This window comes from Hypanus sabinus, chromosome 22 (assembly GCF_030144855.1).
Source record: "Hypanus sabinus isolate sHypSab1 chromosome 22, sHypSab1.hap1, whole genome shotgun sequence".
Classification (NCBI taxonomy): domain Eukaryota; kingdom Metazoa; phylum Chordata; class Chondrichthyes; order Myliobatiformes; family Dasyatidae; genus Hypanus; species Hypanus sabinus.
The window spans coordinates 20,979,834-20,995,541 of NC_082727.1; the positions used below are offsets into that span (position 1 = coordinate 20,979,834).

At 46.9% G+C, this 15,708-nt stretch overlaps 1 protein-coding gene across 1 annotated transcript; it reads left to right on the forward strand.

The window, feature by feature from the left end:
• Nucleotides 1–231: 231 nt before the first annotated feature.
• Nucleotides 232–15,313, forward strand: LOC132379818 (uncharacterized). Its single transcript, XM_059948098.1, has 7 exons — nt 232–235; nt 1,630–1,743; nt 3,453–3,566; nt 5,366–5,479; nt 9,314–9,427; nt 10,901–11,086; nt 12,957–15,313. The coding sequence occupies exons 1-7, from the start codon at nt 232–234 to the stop codon at nt 13,004–13,006; spliced, it is 696 nt and encodes a 231-aa protein (XP_059804081.1). The 3' UTR covers nt 13,007–15,313.
• Nucleotides 15,314–15,708: the final 395 nt, after the last annotated feature.

The following is a 15,708-nucleotide window of genomic DNA, read 5'->3' on the forward strand; positions in this document are numbered from 1 at the left end:
CAGATGGGAGGAGCTGCTTCAAGGTTGGGAATCCGAGAACCGTAACAGCACCTTTTCAAGTGGATCATTATCTTACATCACAAACTGTGTTACCCTGACATCCCTTACTCTGTGATGTATCCTCATGGTCTGAGCAGAGCCACTGAATTCAGCCCCCCAGACCGGGGCAGGAAACTGGTCTGTCAATCTTCTCCAGATTCACCTCAGAGTGGCTGCCTCTCTGGGTGGACTATGCGTGAGTCAAGATGGGGTTGTGAGCCCCACATTGTTTGTAATTCTGATTGTGTCTCGAGTTAGCGGAAAGTCAGCTTGGGTTGGTGTTCCAGGTACAGTCACCGTGATGACAGCCTCTCACCATTTACCTCTGGTTCAAGTTTGAGGGCTGGTTACAGATCCACTTGCTCTTTCTGAAGCCCTTGGCAGAATTGCTTGTCTTTGCTGGAAATACTTGGTCAATTGCGATATCACTGTGTCACAGGCGGAGGAGACTGTGAGCTAATCCAAACACCAGCCTTCTGCTCAACTTGAAAAATCCCTGACCTATTCAAAAGCAAACAAGGGGACCACTGCCAGTCTGAAGTAAAATAGAAACTCTGGGAGATGTTGCGTCAGGCAGCCTCTGTGGCAGAGAGATACAGTCAACGTTTCACTAGATCCAGATTCAAGATTGGGTACCATGGGAGAGCAGCAGTTAGCACAACACTATCACAACTCAGGGTATCAGAGTTTGGAGTTCAATCCTTGTGTCCTCCCTCTGTAAGGAGTCTCAGTACGTCCTCCCCGTGGAATGTGTAGGTTTTCCCCTGGTTTCCTTCCCCACAGTCCAAAGATGTACCAGGGTTACCGGTGATTGTAATCTGTCCCATGATTGGGTTAGGGCTAAATTGGGGCTGCTGGGCAGAGCAGCTCAAAGGGCTTATTTCACACTGCACCTCAAAAGTAATTAATTAATTATCATCATTTCCAGTACACAAGTGTAAAGGAGAACAAAATAATTGTTACTCCAGATCTGATGCAGCACAGAAAAAAAACTCAAAATGAAAAAGAACACAGTAATAATACTAACAGCATAAATATAAATATGTAAGATGGCTTATATACACATGTTGATTGATTGTATGCCCATAAGTTGATGCTATACACAGGAGTGTATGTACATTAGGTGACTTTGACAGGAAATGATAAGGTAGTGGTGTTTGGGGGTCTGGAGAAATGGATTAGTGGGTTGAGATACGTCTTTGAACTCTGGAGGTGTTGATGAGCCTTACTGCTTGTGGAAAGTATCTGTGTTTGGGTCTGGTGGTCCTGGTGTGGGTGTTTCATCGCCTTTCCCTGATGGGAGTGGAACAAACAATTCATGAACCGGCTGGGTAGATTGTTACTGCCCCTTTTCCAGCACCTTTCTCTATCTACGTCCTTTATTCAGGTAGGCTGGTGCCAGTGATGTGTTGGGCAGTTTTGACTACCCATTCAGTCCAGGAAAAGTTGGAAATACAACAAAATGAAAGCTGACTTAAGTGTTCACCTTGTACCCCGGGGGGGGGGGGGAATGGGGGGAATCAACCTCTGCAGCAGTGTGAGAGTGAAATGTTTATCACTGTTACTGATTCCAACATTGTTCTCCTATAGACTACGGCTGGATAGTGCAGGCATCCCACGGCTCAGGGGCATCCGATCGCAGACAGTTTGATTGGGAGAAAGTGTTCAACGGGAACAGGACAGCGTATGAGGAATTCCTGAGAGGTGAGAGCTGTTGTGTAAAATTCTCGGTCACTGCAGGGGATTTATAGGCGTGGTACAGGGTCTCAGACAGAACCTCATGAACAGATGGGAGGAGCTGCTTCAAGGTTGGGAATCCGAGAACCGTAACAGCACCTTTTCAAGTGGATCATTATCTTACATCACAAACTGTGTTACCCTGACATCCCTTACTCTGTGATGTATCCTCATGGTCTGAGCAGAGCCACTGAATTCAGCTCCCCAGACCGGGGCAGGAAACTGGTCTGTCAATCTTCTCCAGATTCACCTCAGAGTGGCTGCCTCTCTGGGTGGACTATGCGTGCGTCAAGATGGGGTTGTGAGCCCCACATTGTTTGTAATTCTGATTGTGTCTCGAGTTAGCGGAAAGTCAGCTTGGGTTGGTGTTCCAGGTACAGTCACCGTGATGACAGCCTCTCACCATTTACCTCTGGTTCAAGTTTGAGGGCTGGTTACAGATCCACTTGCTCTTTCTGAAGCCCTTGGCAGAATTGCTTGTCTTTGCTGGAAATACTTGGTCAATTGCGATATCACTGTGTCACAGGCGGAGGAGACTGTGAGCTAATCCAAACACCAGCCTTCTGCTCAACTTGAAAAATCCCTGACCTATTCAAAAGCAAACAAGGGGACCACTGCCAGTCTGAAGTAAAATAGAAACTCTGGGAGATGTTGCGTCAGGCAGCCTCTGTGGCAGAGAGATACAGTCAACGTTTCACTAGATCCAGATTCAAGATTGGGTACCATGGGAGAGCAGCAGTTAGCACAACACTATCACAACTCAGGGTATCAGAGTTTGGAGTTCAATCCTTGTGTCCTCCCTCTGTAAGGAGTCTCAGTACGTCCTCCCCGTGGAATGTGTAGGTTTTCCCCTGGTTTCCTTCCCCACAGTCCAAAGATGTACCAGGGTTACCGGTGATTGTAATCTGTCCCATGATTGGGTTAGGGCTAAATTGGGGCTGCTGGGCAGAGCAGCTCAAAGGGCTTATTTCACACTGCACCTCAAAAGTAATTAATTAATTATCATCATTTCCAGTACACAAGTGTAAAGGAGAACAAAATAATTGTTACTCCAGATCTGATGCAGCACAGAAAAAAAACTCAAAATGAAAAAGAACACAGTAATAATACTAACAGCATAAATATAAATATGTAAGATGGCTTATATACACATGTTGATTGATTGTATGCCCATAAGTTGATGCTATACACAGGAGTGTATGTACATTAGGTGACTTTGACAGGAAATGATAAGGTAGTGGTGTTTGGGGGTCTGGAGAAATGGATTAGTGGGTTGAGGTATGTCTTTGAACTCTGGAGGTGTTGATGAGCCTTACTGCTTGTGGAAAGTATCTGTGTTTGGGTCTGGTGGTCCTGGTGTGGGTGTTTCATTGCCTTTCCCTGATGGGAGTGGAACAAACAATTCATGAACCGGCTGGGTAGATTGTTACTGCCCCTTTTCCAGCACCTTTCTCTATCTACGTCCTTTATTCAGGTAGGCTGGTGCCAGTGATGTGTTGGGCAGTTTTGACTACCCATTCAGTCCAGGAAAAGTTGGAAATACAACAAAATGAAAGCTGACTTAGTGTTCACCTTGTACCCCGGGGGGGGGGGGGAATGGGGGGAATCAACCTCTGCAGCAGTGTGAGAGTGAAATGTTTATCACTGTTACTGATTCCAACATTGTTCTCCTATAGACTACGGCTGGATAGTGCAGGCATCCCACGGCTCAGGGGCATCCGATCGCAGACAGTTTGATTGGGAGAAAGTGTTCAAAGGGAACAGGACAGCGTATGAGGAATTCCTCAGAGGTGAGAGCGGTTGTGTGAAATTCTCGGTCACTGCAGGGGATTTATAGGCGTGGTACAAGGTACAGACAAAACTTCATGAAGTTGTCAGATGGGAGGAGCTGCTTCAAGGTTTTGTGTCCCAGAACTGTGATGGCACTTTTTCAAGTGGATCACTATCTTACATCACAAACTGTGTTACCCTGACATCCTCATGGTCTGAGCAGAGCCACTGAATTCAGCCCCCGAGACCGGGGCAGGAAACTGGTCTGTCAATCTTCTCCAGATTCACCTCAGAGTGGCTGCCTCTCTGGGTGGACTATGCGTGCGTCAAGATGGGGTTGTGAGCCCCACATTGTTTGTAAATCTGATTGTGTCTCGAGTTAGCGGAAGGTCAGCTTGGGTTGGTGTTCCAGGTACAGTCACCGTGATGACAGCCTCTCACCATTTACCTCTGGTTCAAGTTTGAGGGCTGGTTACAGATCCACTTGCTCCTTCTGAAGTCCTTGGCAGAATTGCTTGTCTTTGCTGGAAATACTTGGTCAATTGCGATATCACTGTGTCACAGGCGAAAGAGACTGTGAGCCAATCCAAACACCTGTCTTCTGCCCAACTTGAAAAATCCCTGACCTGTTCAAAAGCAAACAAGGGGACCATTGCCAGTCTGAAGTAAAGTAGAAACTGTGGGAGACGTTGGCTTAAGTACTCTCTGTGGCAGAGAGATACAGTCAACATTTCAGTAGATTGGTACCATGGGAGAGCAGCAGTTAGCACAACACTATCACAGCTCAGGGTATCAGAGTTTGGAGTTCAATCGTTGTGTCCTCTGTAAGGCGTGTCAGTACGTCCTCCCCGTGGAATGTGTGTTTTCTCCAGGTCCCCTGGTTTCCTTCCCCACAGTCCAAAGACGTACCAGGGTTATCGGTGATTTGTCCCATGATTAGTTTAGAGTTAAATCGGGGTTGCTGGGCAGTGCAGCTCAAAGGGTTTATTTCACACTGCACCTCAAAAGTAATTAATTATTTATTGTCATTTCCAGAATACAAGTGTAAAGGAGAACAAAATAGTTGTTACTCCAGATCTGATGCAGCACAGAAAAAGTCACATGATAAAGAACACAGTAATAATACTAACAGAATAAATATAAATACATAAGATGGTTTATATACACACGTTGATTGATTGTATGTCCATGAAGTGATGCTAGGCACAGGGGTATTTGTACATATGGTGACTTTGACAGGAAATGATAAAGTAGTGGTGGTGGGGGGCGTGGAGAGTGGAGATGTTAATCTGCCTTACTGCTTGGTGAAAGTAGCTCTTTTTGAGTCTGGTGGTCCTCTTCCCTGATGGGAGTGGGACAAACGGTCCATGAGCAGGCCCTTTTCTGGCACCTGTCCGTACAGTTCACACAGAGAGTGGTGGGTGTGTGGGAGGCGCTGCCAGTGACAGTGGTAGAGGCGGATACAATAGGGTCTTTGAGGAGACTCTTCATGAAGCTTAGAAAAGTAGAGTGCTATGCGCTAGGGAAATTCTAGGCAGTTTCTAGAGTAGGTTACATGGTCGGCTCAACATTGTAGGCCAAAGGGCCCGTAATGTGCTGTATGTCCTCTTCTTTTTCGATATATGTCCCTTATTCAGGTAGGCTGGTGTCAGTGATGCTCTGGGCAATTTTGACTACCCGTTCAATCCAGGGAAAGTTGGAGGTCCAACAAAATGGAAGCTGACTTACTGTTAACCTGGTACCCCAGGAGGATTAATCTCTGCAGTGTGAGAGTGAAATGTTTATCGCTGTTACCAATTCCAACATTGTCCTTCTGTAGAAAACGGCTGGGCAGTGCATGCATCCCACGGCTCGGGGGCATCCGATCGCAGACAGTTCGATTGGGAGAAAGTGTTCAACGGGAACAGGACAGCGTATGAGGAATTCCTGAGAGGTGAGAGCGGTTGTGTAAATTTCTTGGCCACTGCAGGGGAATTATAGGCGTGGTACAGGGTCTCAGACAAAACCTCATGAAGTTGACAGATGGGAGGAGCTGCTTCAAGGTTTTGTGTCCCAGAACTGTGATGGCACTATTTCAAGTGGTTCACCATCTAACATCACAAACTGTGTTACCCTGACATCCCTTACTCTGTGATGTATCCTCATGGTCTAAGCAGAGCCACTGAATTTAGCCCCCGAGACCCGGGCAGGAAACTGGTCCGTCATTCACTTCAGAGTGGCTGTCTCGGTGTGGACTATGGGCGCATCAAGATGCGCACTGTTGATCAACCTGACGGTGTCTCGAGTTAGCGGAAGGTCAGCTTGGGTTGGTGTTCCAGGTACAGTCACCATGATGACAGCCTCTCACCATTTACCTCTGGTTCAAGTTTGAGGGCTGGTTACAGATCCACTTGCTCCTTCTGAAGCCCTTGGCAGAATTGCTTGTCTTTGCTGGCAATACTTGGTCGATTGCGATATCACTGTGTCACAGGCGGAGTAGACTGTGAGCTAAGCCAAACACCAGCCTGCTGCTCAGCTTGAAAAATCCCTGAACTGTCCAAAAGCAAACATGGTGACCGCTGCCAGTCTGAAGTTAATATAGAAACCGTGGGAGGCATTGAGTCAGGCAGCCTCTTTGGCGAGAAATGCAGTCAACATTTCACTAGATCCAAGATCAGCCACCACAGGAGCGCAGTGGTTAGCACAACACAATTACAACTCAGCGCATCAGAGTTTGGAGTTCAATCCTCGTGTCCTCTGTAAGGAGTATGTCCTCCCCGTGGAATGTGTGGGTTTTCTCTGGGTCCTCCAGTTTCCTCCCCACAGTAGTACCAAGATGTACCAAATAGTTTATTAATGATTGTAAATTGTCGCATGATTAGTTTAGAGTTAAATCGGGGTTGCTGGGCAGTGCAGCTCAAAGGGCTTATTTCACACGGCACCTCAAAAGTAATTAATTAGGTTTCAATAGGTACATTTAATGTCAGAAATGTTTACAATATACAAACCCCATTTTCAGAAAAGTTGGTATTTTCCAAAATGCAATAAAAACAAAAATCTGTAATATGTTAATTCACATGAACCTTTATTTAACTGACAAAAGTACAAAGAAAAGATTTTCAATAGTTTTACTGACCAACTTAATTGTATTTTGTAAATATACACTAATTTAGAATTTGCTGGCTGCAACACACTCAACAAAAGTTGGGACAGAGTTAAAATAAGATTGAAAAGTGCACAGAATATTCAAGTAACACTGGTTTGGAAGACTCCACATTAAGCAGGCTAATTGGTAGTAGGTGAGGTATCATGACTAGGTATAAAAGTAGCATCCATCAAAGGCTCAGTCTTTGCAGGCAAGGATGGGTCGTGGCTCACCCCTTTGTGCCAAAATTTGTGAGAGAATTGTTAGTCAGTTCAAAAGGAACGTTTCCCAACGCAAGTTTGCAGAGAATTTAGGTCTTTCAACATCTACAGTACATAATATTGTGAAAAGATTCAGAGAATTCAGAGACATCTCAGTGCGTAAAGGTTGGAAACCACTGTTGAATGCGCGTGATCTTTGAGCCCTCAGGCGGCACTGCCTAAGAAACCGTCATGCTACTGTGACAATTATAGCCACCTGGGCTCGGGAGTACTTCGGAAAACCATCATCACTTAACACAGTCCGTCGCTGCATCCAGAAATGCAACTTGAAACTGTATTACGCAAGGAGGAAGCCATACATCAACTCTATGCAGAAACGCTGGTGAGTTCTCTGGGCCCGAGCTCATCTCAGATGGACCAAAAGACTGTGGAACCGTGTGCTGTGGTCAGATGAGTCCACATTTCAGCTAGTTTTCAGAAAAAACAGGCGTCAAGTTCTCCGTGCCAAAGATGAAAACGACCATCCTGATTGTTATCAGCGAAAGGTGCAAAAGCCAGTATCTGTGATGGTATGGGGGTGCATCAGTGCCCATGGCAAGGGTGAGTTGCATGTATGTGAAGATACCATTAACTCTGAGGCGTATATAAGGATTTTAGAGAGACTTATGTTGCCATCAGGGCAATGTCTCTTCCTGGGACGTCCATGCTTATTTCAGGACAATGCCAGACCACATTCTGCACGGGCTACAACAGCGTGGCTTTGTAGACACAGAGTGCGTGTGCTTGACTGGCCTACTGCCAGTCCAGATCTATCTCCTATTGAAAATGTATGGCGCATCATGAAGAGGAGAATCAGACAACGGAGACCACGGACTGTTGAGCAGCTGAAGTCTTATATCAAGCAAGAATGGACAAAATTTCCAATTACAAATCTACTACAATTAGTATCCTCAATTCCAAAATGATTAAAAACTATTATTAAAAGGAAAGGTAATGTAACACAATGGTAAACATGCCTGTCTCAACTTTTGTTGAGTGTGTTGCAGCCATCAAATTCTAAATTTGTGTATATTTACAAAATACAATTAAGTTGGTCAGTAAAACTATTGATAATCTTTTCTTTGTACTTTTGTCAGTTAAATAAAGGTTCACGTGAATTAACATATCACAGATTTTTGTTTTTATTGCATTTTGGAAAATATCCCAACTTTTCTGGAAATGGGATTTGTACATCCTGTAATTCTTTTTCTTCGCAAACATCTACGAAAACAGAGCAGTGCCCCAAAGAATGAATGACAGTTAAATGTTAGAACCTCAAAGCCCCCCATCAGCTTCCCCTCACACACATAAGCAGCAGCAAAGCAACAATCTCCCCCCACAACCGCCAGTAGAAAAAGCATCTGCACACCTGAGTTCTCAAGCGTGCAGCAAAGCATCAATAAAGATACAGACTTGCACTACCCCAAATACTACTTGTTCAGCTGGTAATTTGATATACCACAGGCGCTCTCTCTCTCTCTCTCCCCCCAGTAAGGGAAAAAGAGGTGTCCCCGTTTCACAGCGAGAGGGGAGACGTAACAAAACAACGTGCTGATTTATAGTGTTAAAAGTTTGTTGCGTCACTTTTTCCGAGCTCTGTGCCCAAAGAACTCGGGTCTCTGGGCACACAGCCAGCTTGCTGCTTACAATCTTCCATCTATCACGATGCATCTGGCAGCGGCACTGGCTTTGAGTCCCCCGACTCCAGAGCCCCGAAAATCTGTCACCCTAAAGGCGTACTTATTGTCATTTCCAGTACACAAATGTAAAGGAGAACAAAATAATTGCTACTCCAGATCTGATGCAGCACAGAAAAAAAAACTCAAAATGAAACACAGTAATAATACTAACAGAATAAATATAAATACACAAGATGGCTTATATCCACACATAGATTATATGTACAAAAAGTGATGCTAGGCACAGGAATGTATGTACATAAGGTGATTCTGACAGGAAATGATAAGGTAGTGGTAGTTGGGGGCATGGAGGGGTGGGTTTGTGGGTGGAAGTGCTGATCAGTCTTACTGCTTGGGGTAAGTAACTGTTTTTGAGTCTGGTGGTCCTGGTGTGGATGCTACATAGCCTCCTCCCTGATGGGAGTGGGACAAACGATCCATAAAGCTGGGTGGGTGGGATTCTTCATGATGTTACTGGCATGTTTTTGGCACTTTATATACGTCTTTGATGGCAGGTCGGCTGGTGCTGGTGATGTGTTGGGCAGTTTTGATGACCCATTCTATCCAGTAAAATTTGGAGATGCAACAAAATGAAAGCTGACTTTAGGGTTAACCTTTTTATCCTGGGAGGGATCAATCTCCGCAGTGGGCATGGGAGTGAAATGTTTATCGCTGTTACCAATTCCAACACTGTCCTCCTGTAGACAAAGGCTGGGCAGTGCACACATCCCACAGCACGGCAACATCCAATGGCAAACAGTTCGATTGGGACCAACTGTTCAAGGACGACAAGGAGGCTATTGAGGAATACCGGAGAGGTGAGAGAGCAGGATTGGGAAAGGTTCTGGGTATGGAGTGGGCTGTCGGTGTCGGAGAGATCCCAGAGTTGCGGAGAGTGGGATTGGCAAAGACAACAAATACAGGCAGGTTTAGGGTTTGTGTCCATGCTGCAGTCATTGGATCTGTTCTCACAGTTCAGTGTTCCCCAGCCTCCTCACATACCATCCTGCCGTCACTCTCCACTCACCTCGAAATCACACCACTCACACCGCACCTAGTGTGACCAATGCTCTCCCCCACCCTATGAGACTCACTACATGGTTTCCTTTACAACACAAAACCACTCACTGTCTAATATCAGACGATGTCCCATCTAGCTTGATCCCAACCATAAGAACACAAGAAATAGGAGCAGGAGTCAGCCATCTATCTCCGCCATTCAATAAGATCATGGCTGATCTGGCTACGGACTCATCGCCACCTACCTGCTTTTTCCCCATAACCCTTAATAACCCTACTATGCAAAAATCCATCCAGCCTGGTCTTAAATATATTTCCTGAGGTAGCCTTTTACTGCTTCATAGGGCAGAGAATTCCACAAATTCACTACTCTCTTGGAAAAGCAGTTCCTCCTCATCTGTCTTAAATCTTGAGGCTATGCCCCCCTAGTTCTAGTCTCACCTACAAGTGGAAATAACTTTCATAATTTTATATGTTTCTATAAGATCTACTCTCATTCTTCTGAATTCCAGCAAGTACGGTCCCAGGCAGCTCAAACTCTCCTCATAGTCTAACCCTCTCATCTCTGGAATCAACCTGGTGAACCACCTCTGCACCACCTCCAAAGCCAGTATATCCTTCAAGTAAGGAGACCAGAACTGCACACAGTACTGCAGCACCCTGTACAAATGCAGCATAACCTCCCTGTTCTTAAATTCAATCCCTCTAGCAATGAAGGCCAACATTCCATTTACTTCTCTGTATACCCAGATCATGGGCTAACACACCCTAACCTGGACATTTTTGGGATGTGGGAGGAAATTGGAACACCAGGAGGGAAACCCAGGTGGTGATGGGTATAACATACCAAATCCTTACAAACAGTAGCAGAATGGAACACAGATTTCTGGTGCTGTAATAGCTAATCGCTAATTGTGCGGTCCGTAACTTGGTTGAATTGGAAGCACAGAATCATTTAGTGTGGGAACACACCTTACAGCACATTGAGTTCACACCAACCATCCATCTATACCTCATTCCCATCAATCCCCCCTATCCTACCCCTTACACACGGGGGGGGGGGGGGAAGGTTGGGATTTTATAACAGCTGATGACTCCCCCCCCCCCCACCCCCAAGTTGTTAGGATATGGGAGAAAATCGGAACAACCAGGGAGAAACCCACATGGTCAGAGGGAGAACGTACAAACTCCACACAGACAGGACCAGAGGTTGGGATCGAATCCGAGTCTCTGTGATTGATATCCTGTAAATGGCTCTCATTTGACTGCAGGCAGCAGAACACACCGTACATCCTCCAGCTCCTCCAGACGTTTTGGTGGTCCTGGAACCCAGGGCGTTGCTGAAAGCACACACCAGACATCCCATCGATCCAGTGCTCCTGGGGTGCAGTCATCAGCCACGGTGTGGAATGAGGATACGTACAGGAGTGGCACTCAGCTGGAGGACTCAAGGAAAGGTGAAGACCCAGCCCTATCCCAAACACTGCTGCAGGAAGAGCAGCCATCCCTGTCTGTAGCGGGGCTCTGAGCACAGCACTGTCTGGGAATCTAGAACAAAATCAACACTGGAGGAACTCATTGGGATAGTCAGCCTCTGCAAAGGCAAAGGGATGGTTGAGGGTTTGGCTCGAGACCTTTCATCAGGGCTGGGTCCCAACACAAACTACTGTCTTGCACCCATTTGTCTCCATAGATGTTACTCGGCCTGCTGAATCTGTCTGTGGGTCTGATCACATTGTCATGCATTGTCTGAAACCAGTTCTGTTGACCATCTCACCCCTGACAACCCTCCAGAGTCCAACAAGAATTATGCAGTAATACACAACACCGAAAAGAAATTATTAGAACGATAATAGATGGCGATTGTGTCGTTAGAGACCAGGTTGGTAAGCCCCAGGGACATGAGCAGAGGGAGCCCAGAGTCCCTAACACTGCTGACCAATCAGGTGGTTGCCCTTTTCTACCAATCACCTTCCATCTTTGGTGGGGAGATTGCCAATCTTTGGAGTTGGTTTGCCAATCCCATTGTGGACCCAGCAGTGCTCCGGTTTGGTGGGAGAGGATAGGGGAAGGGAGGGCAGGATCTTGGCACTGTCACTGCTGTGGCTGAGGCCAGCCCAGAACTGGTCACTTGGGAAAGATTAGCTTACGTCTGCCAATTTAACGTTGTAGCAACACATGGGGATGCTCACTTTGTGTGGGTGTCAGATGAGAACCAGGGAGAACAGCTGGAGAAGGGGAGGCAAAGGAGAGCTGAAGCTGGGGAGCACAGACACCTGGTTCAGTATGCAGGGATTAGCACACTGCCCCTCTGTCTGGGAGTGACCGGCCTAGGCCTCATGCTTTGCTCCCATCAGACCCCACACACTCACAGTTGGCCAAGTTCAATTACATCTCCGTAGGGTGTAGGTTCCACACTCCACTGCTCTCAGTGAAGTTCCTCTTCACAGAATTTAAATGGGTGATCCTTTTGTAGTGAGACTGTGCCCAGGCCTGGACTGTGGTCACTTCAGCATCTCACTATTCATTTACTCTTTGAAACTCCATAGGACGTTGTCTCAATCTACTTCGGACCGCTAAATTTAACCCTGGGTAGAGCTGTGAATCATGAATTCCAACATTACTAAGGCTTCCTGTGACCAGCCCCACTCACCATATTTCTCTCATTTCACCCACTGTCAATAGACACCCAGCCCTGCTCTTGGTAACACTGCCTCAGTTACACCATTCCTCACTAGGGTCCCCTGCAAGAGCAGAGCTCCTCATTCCCAGTTTACTCTTAACATCATCCTTGTTCTTAAATCTCTCCCCACATCCATAATCTCCAAACTCAGACCTACTCTCATCTGGATCTCTTGATCATTCCCTTCACTCATCACATGCAGCCATGCCTTCAGATGTCTAGTCCCAAACCTCTAGGATCTCTCCCTGGTCCCACTACCCCTCTCCCTTTACAGTCTCTCTCCCAGTCCCACTACCACTCTTCCTCATCCCACTTCCCCTTCCTCTTCCTCCCCCAATACCACCAGATCCTATCCCACTTTCCACCCACGGAACTTCTCCCCGGTGTCCCTGACCCTAGCCCAGGGGTTCCCAACCTGGGTTCCACTGACTATCGGTCCATGGCATATAAAAGGTTGTGAAACCCTGGCCTACCCTTCAGCCACCTGCCCTGATGATATTACTGATGTGAGTTCTGTTTGATGCTCCTGTGAAACACATCGGGACATAAAAGGCCTTTCATATGTACAGATTACAGCAGTAGAGATATGGTGGATGAAAAACAACCCAGGACCTGGTACAGTAATCATTTCTTTCTTTCTGTAGATCACACCAGACACAGGCGGAGCCGCAAGAGAGCACCTGCCCTCAAGTAGTTCACCATCTGTGAGACAGTTCTCGGGCAGTGGTTTGCTTTGGGCCCACTCTCCAACACAGCAGTTTAATGTCAAAGAAAAAATGCATGCATATTTCTTCTCTTCTAATACCGTGGGGTTCTACTATCCTTCCGTCCTAGCCTGGGGTTCTGACTATCCAATGGAAACTGGTCGACAGTGCCTGATCTTTGTTACTTCCTGATGGGATCGCTATGCCACTGACCAATGATGACGTGGCAACATCTCTCCCGAAGACCTGGGGATCAGTGTGGTACAGCACCAGCTGAAGCATGACAGCCTCTTCCCCTCCCCACACAAGCCCAGTGCAAAGAAGGGCCAAGACATCACTTCCCCACCTCCCTCCATCCCATCCCCACACCGTGATGTCAGAAGCCAGGGAGAAAGCCCACCACATCCGGGGAAGATGGTAACTGTGGAATTCCAGCTCCTCAGCAGGTTTCCAGTAGGAGAATGATTAGGAAATGAGATGGTGATGAGCTCGTAGAGTGGTGCAGAACATGGATAATCAGCCAACACCCAGCCAGTATAAAGTCTCACCAGAGTGGGCTGGTACCATTGCCCACAGCCTCTGGCTGAGACAGTCTGCCTGTTTACATTGGCACTCACAGGAAGAAGGGGATGGACAGGTTTTTATGGATGAGAGTCTCCGACAAGGGGCCATGGTTTCAGGACAAGGCGATGGTACATAGGAACAAATGTATTCTAATAAGAGTACAGGGATTCCGGAATTTTCCAGCTGAGTACCGAGGAAATTTGGAACACCTAGAGCAGAGATGAGCAATTTCTTTAGCCAGAAGGTAGTGAATCTCTGTACTTCATTATTAGGAACATTTAAAGTGGAGGTTGATAAGTTCTTGATTAGTAAGGGTGTCAAAGGTTATGGGGAGAAGGTAGAATGGGGTTGAGAGGGATAATAAATCAGCCATGAGATGGTGGAGCAAACGGGCTGATGTCTTCTGGAGTGTGTTGTAGAGACTGGAACAGAGGTATTTAAAGAAGAGGGAAAGGTCAGGGTCTAAGGGCAGTGGGGAGCTGACATCCAAGACCCACGTAGATTAGCTATGAACATAACGGCAGGGCAGGTCTGATGGCCAACATTGCACCTATCTCCTTGTGTAACCTGGAGAAGGATTCCTGGGGTGGGGTTTTGAGGGAGTAAAGCTGAGTCTTTGCCTTCAGTCACTGCCCTGCTTTCTCCCTCCCCTTGGGCTCTGAGCTTGCTGGAAGCTTTCTCTCTGCTGGTGACATTCCTGCGTACGTTTCCTTTCAAGTACCAACTGATGATTTTTCAGCTTGCCTTGTTTAAATTATAAATTGTTTTTGGAATAAACATTTTAAGAAAGAAATTGGAGGTAATTTTTAAACAGCCTGCTCTTGATGAGATCTCTGTGTGGAGGGACTCCTATCTGATCCACTGAAGTCAGATCTGAATGTGTCAACGGGTGTCTGAGGGTGGGGATCCAGTCAGGCAGAGGATGATGGGGTGGTGGGAGTCACACAGTCATAGAGCTGTGGCCCCCTTGGACTGTTCAGAATCACTCCCCCCACCCACCCGGAGTGCAGACCCTGCCTCATCCTCCTAGACCCAGGCTTACTAGCTCCACTTACCACCACGGCCTGGGACATTGCCAGGTTTTATAACCTGCAGACATAGGAGCTAATGTGTCTGATGCCGCATCTCCTTGGTCCGCCTGGACAGGTCTGGGAACTGGTCTTAAGTGGAGTTCTGTGCTCCAGGTTGAAATTTCCACCATTCTGATATGACAGATGCTGTGGGGCAGGGTGACCGAAGCAACTCCACACATGATTTCACCATAGTTAGTTCACAAGAGGAAGCCAGGGATGTCCTCAGGGACCTGTACACAGCCTTTAGCTGTCAGATCAGATGAAAGGCGAATGGTTTTATAATCAGCCGCTGGTAATGGGTGGGGCAGTGTACATGCAGGGACGCTACCCATAGCCTGGGCTTTCCCACCGTTGTTAACTCGCCTCCCTGAACAGTGGGCATTCCAACCTGGAATATCAGACCCCACTAACAACCAGCTCCTGGTCCTATTAAGCTGGGTCGAGGGAATGGGACATGCAGTGTGGGAATTCATCGGACATGTTGTGTTAAGGGTGATGGGGGGGCGGATGTCAATTACACTCTGTGCTTGAAGCTCTTGCACCCTCCAACCTCTGGAGATATGTTTCCAACTCTAGACTAGCCTACCGGTCCTCCGAGCGGTTTATTAGTCTGCAAACTGTGCTCTTTCTCTGATAAACGTTTCAATAAACTGTCAGCATGAACAATTCTGGACTGACCATGTGACCTCATTGGGAATAGAAGCAGCCCTTTGCCGTTCTGAATGTTAGTTACTGCCCAGTTACAGCACAATCTAGAAATACAGATTCATTTATCACATGTACATGGAAACTCACAGTGAAAAGCGTCATCAGTGTTGACAACCAACACAACCTGAGGGTATGCTGGGGACAGCCTGCAAGTGGCGCCACACATTCCAGTGCCAACATAGTATGCCCACAATACTTGGCAGAACAACATAGATCACAACAAATAACGAAACATCTACAACTAAACAAGCCCTGCTACTGTCTGTCTCTCTCACTCACCACCCCCCCCCGTTTTCTAACCCCAAGTGGGTCTCAAACCCACCCCAGAGATTTGCACATCCTGAGAG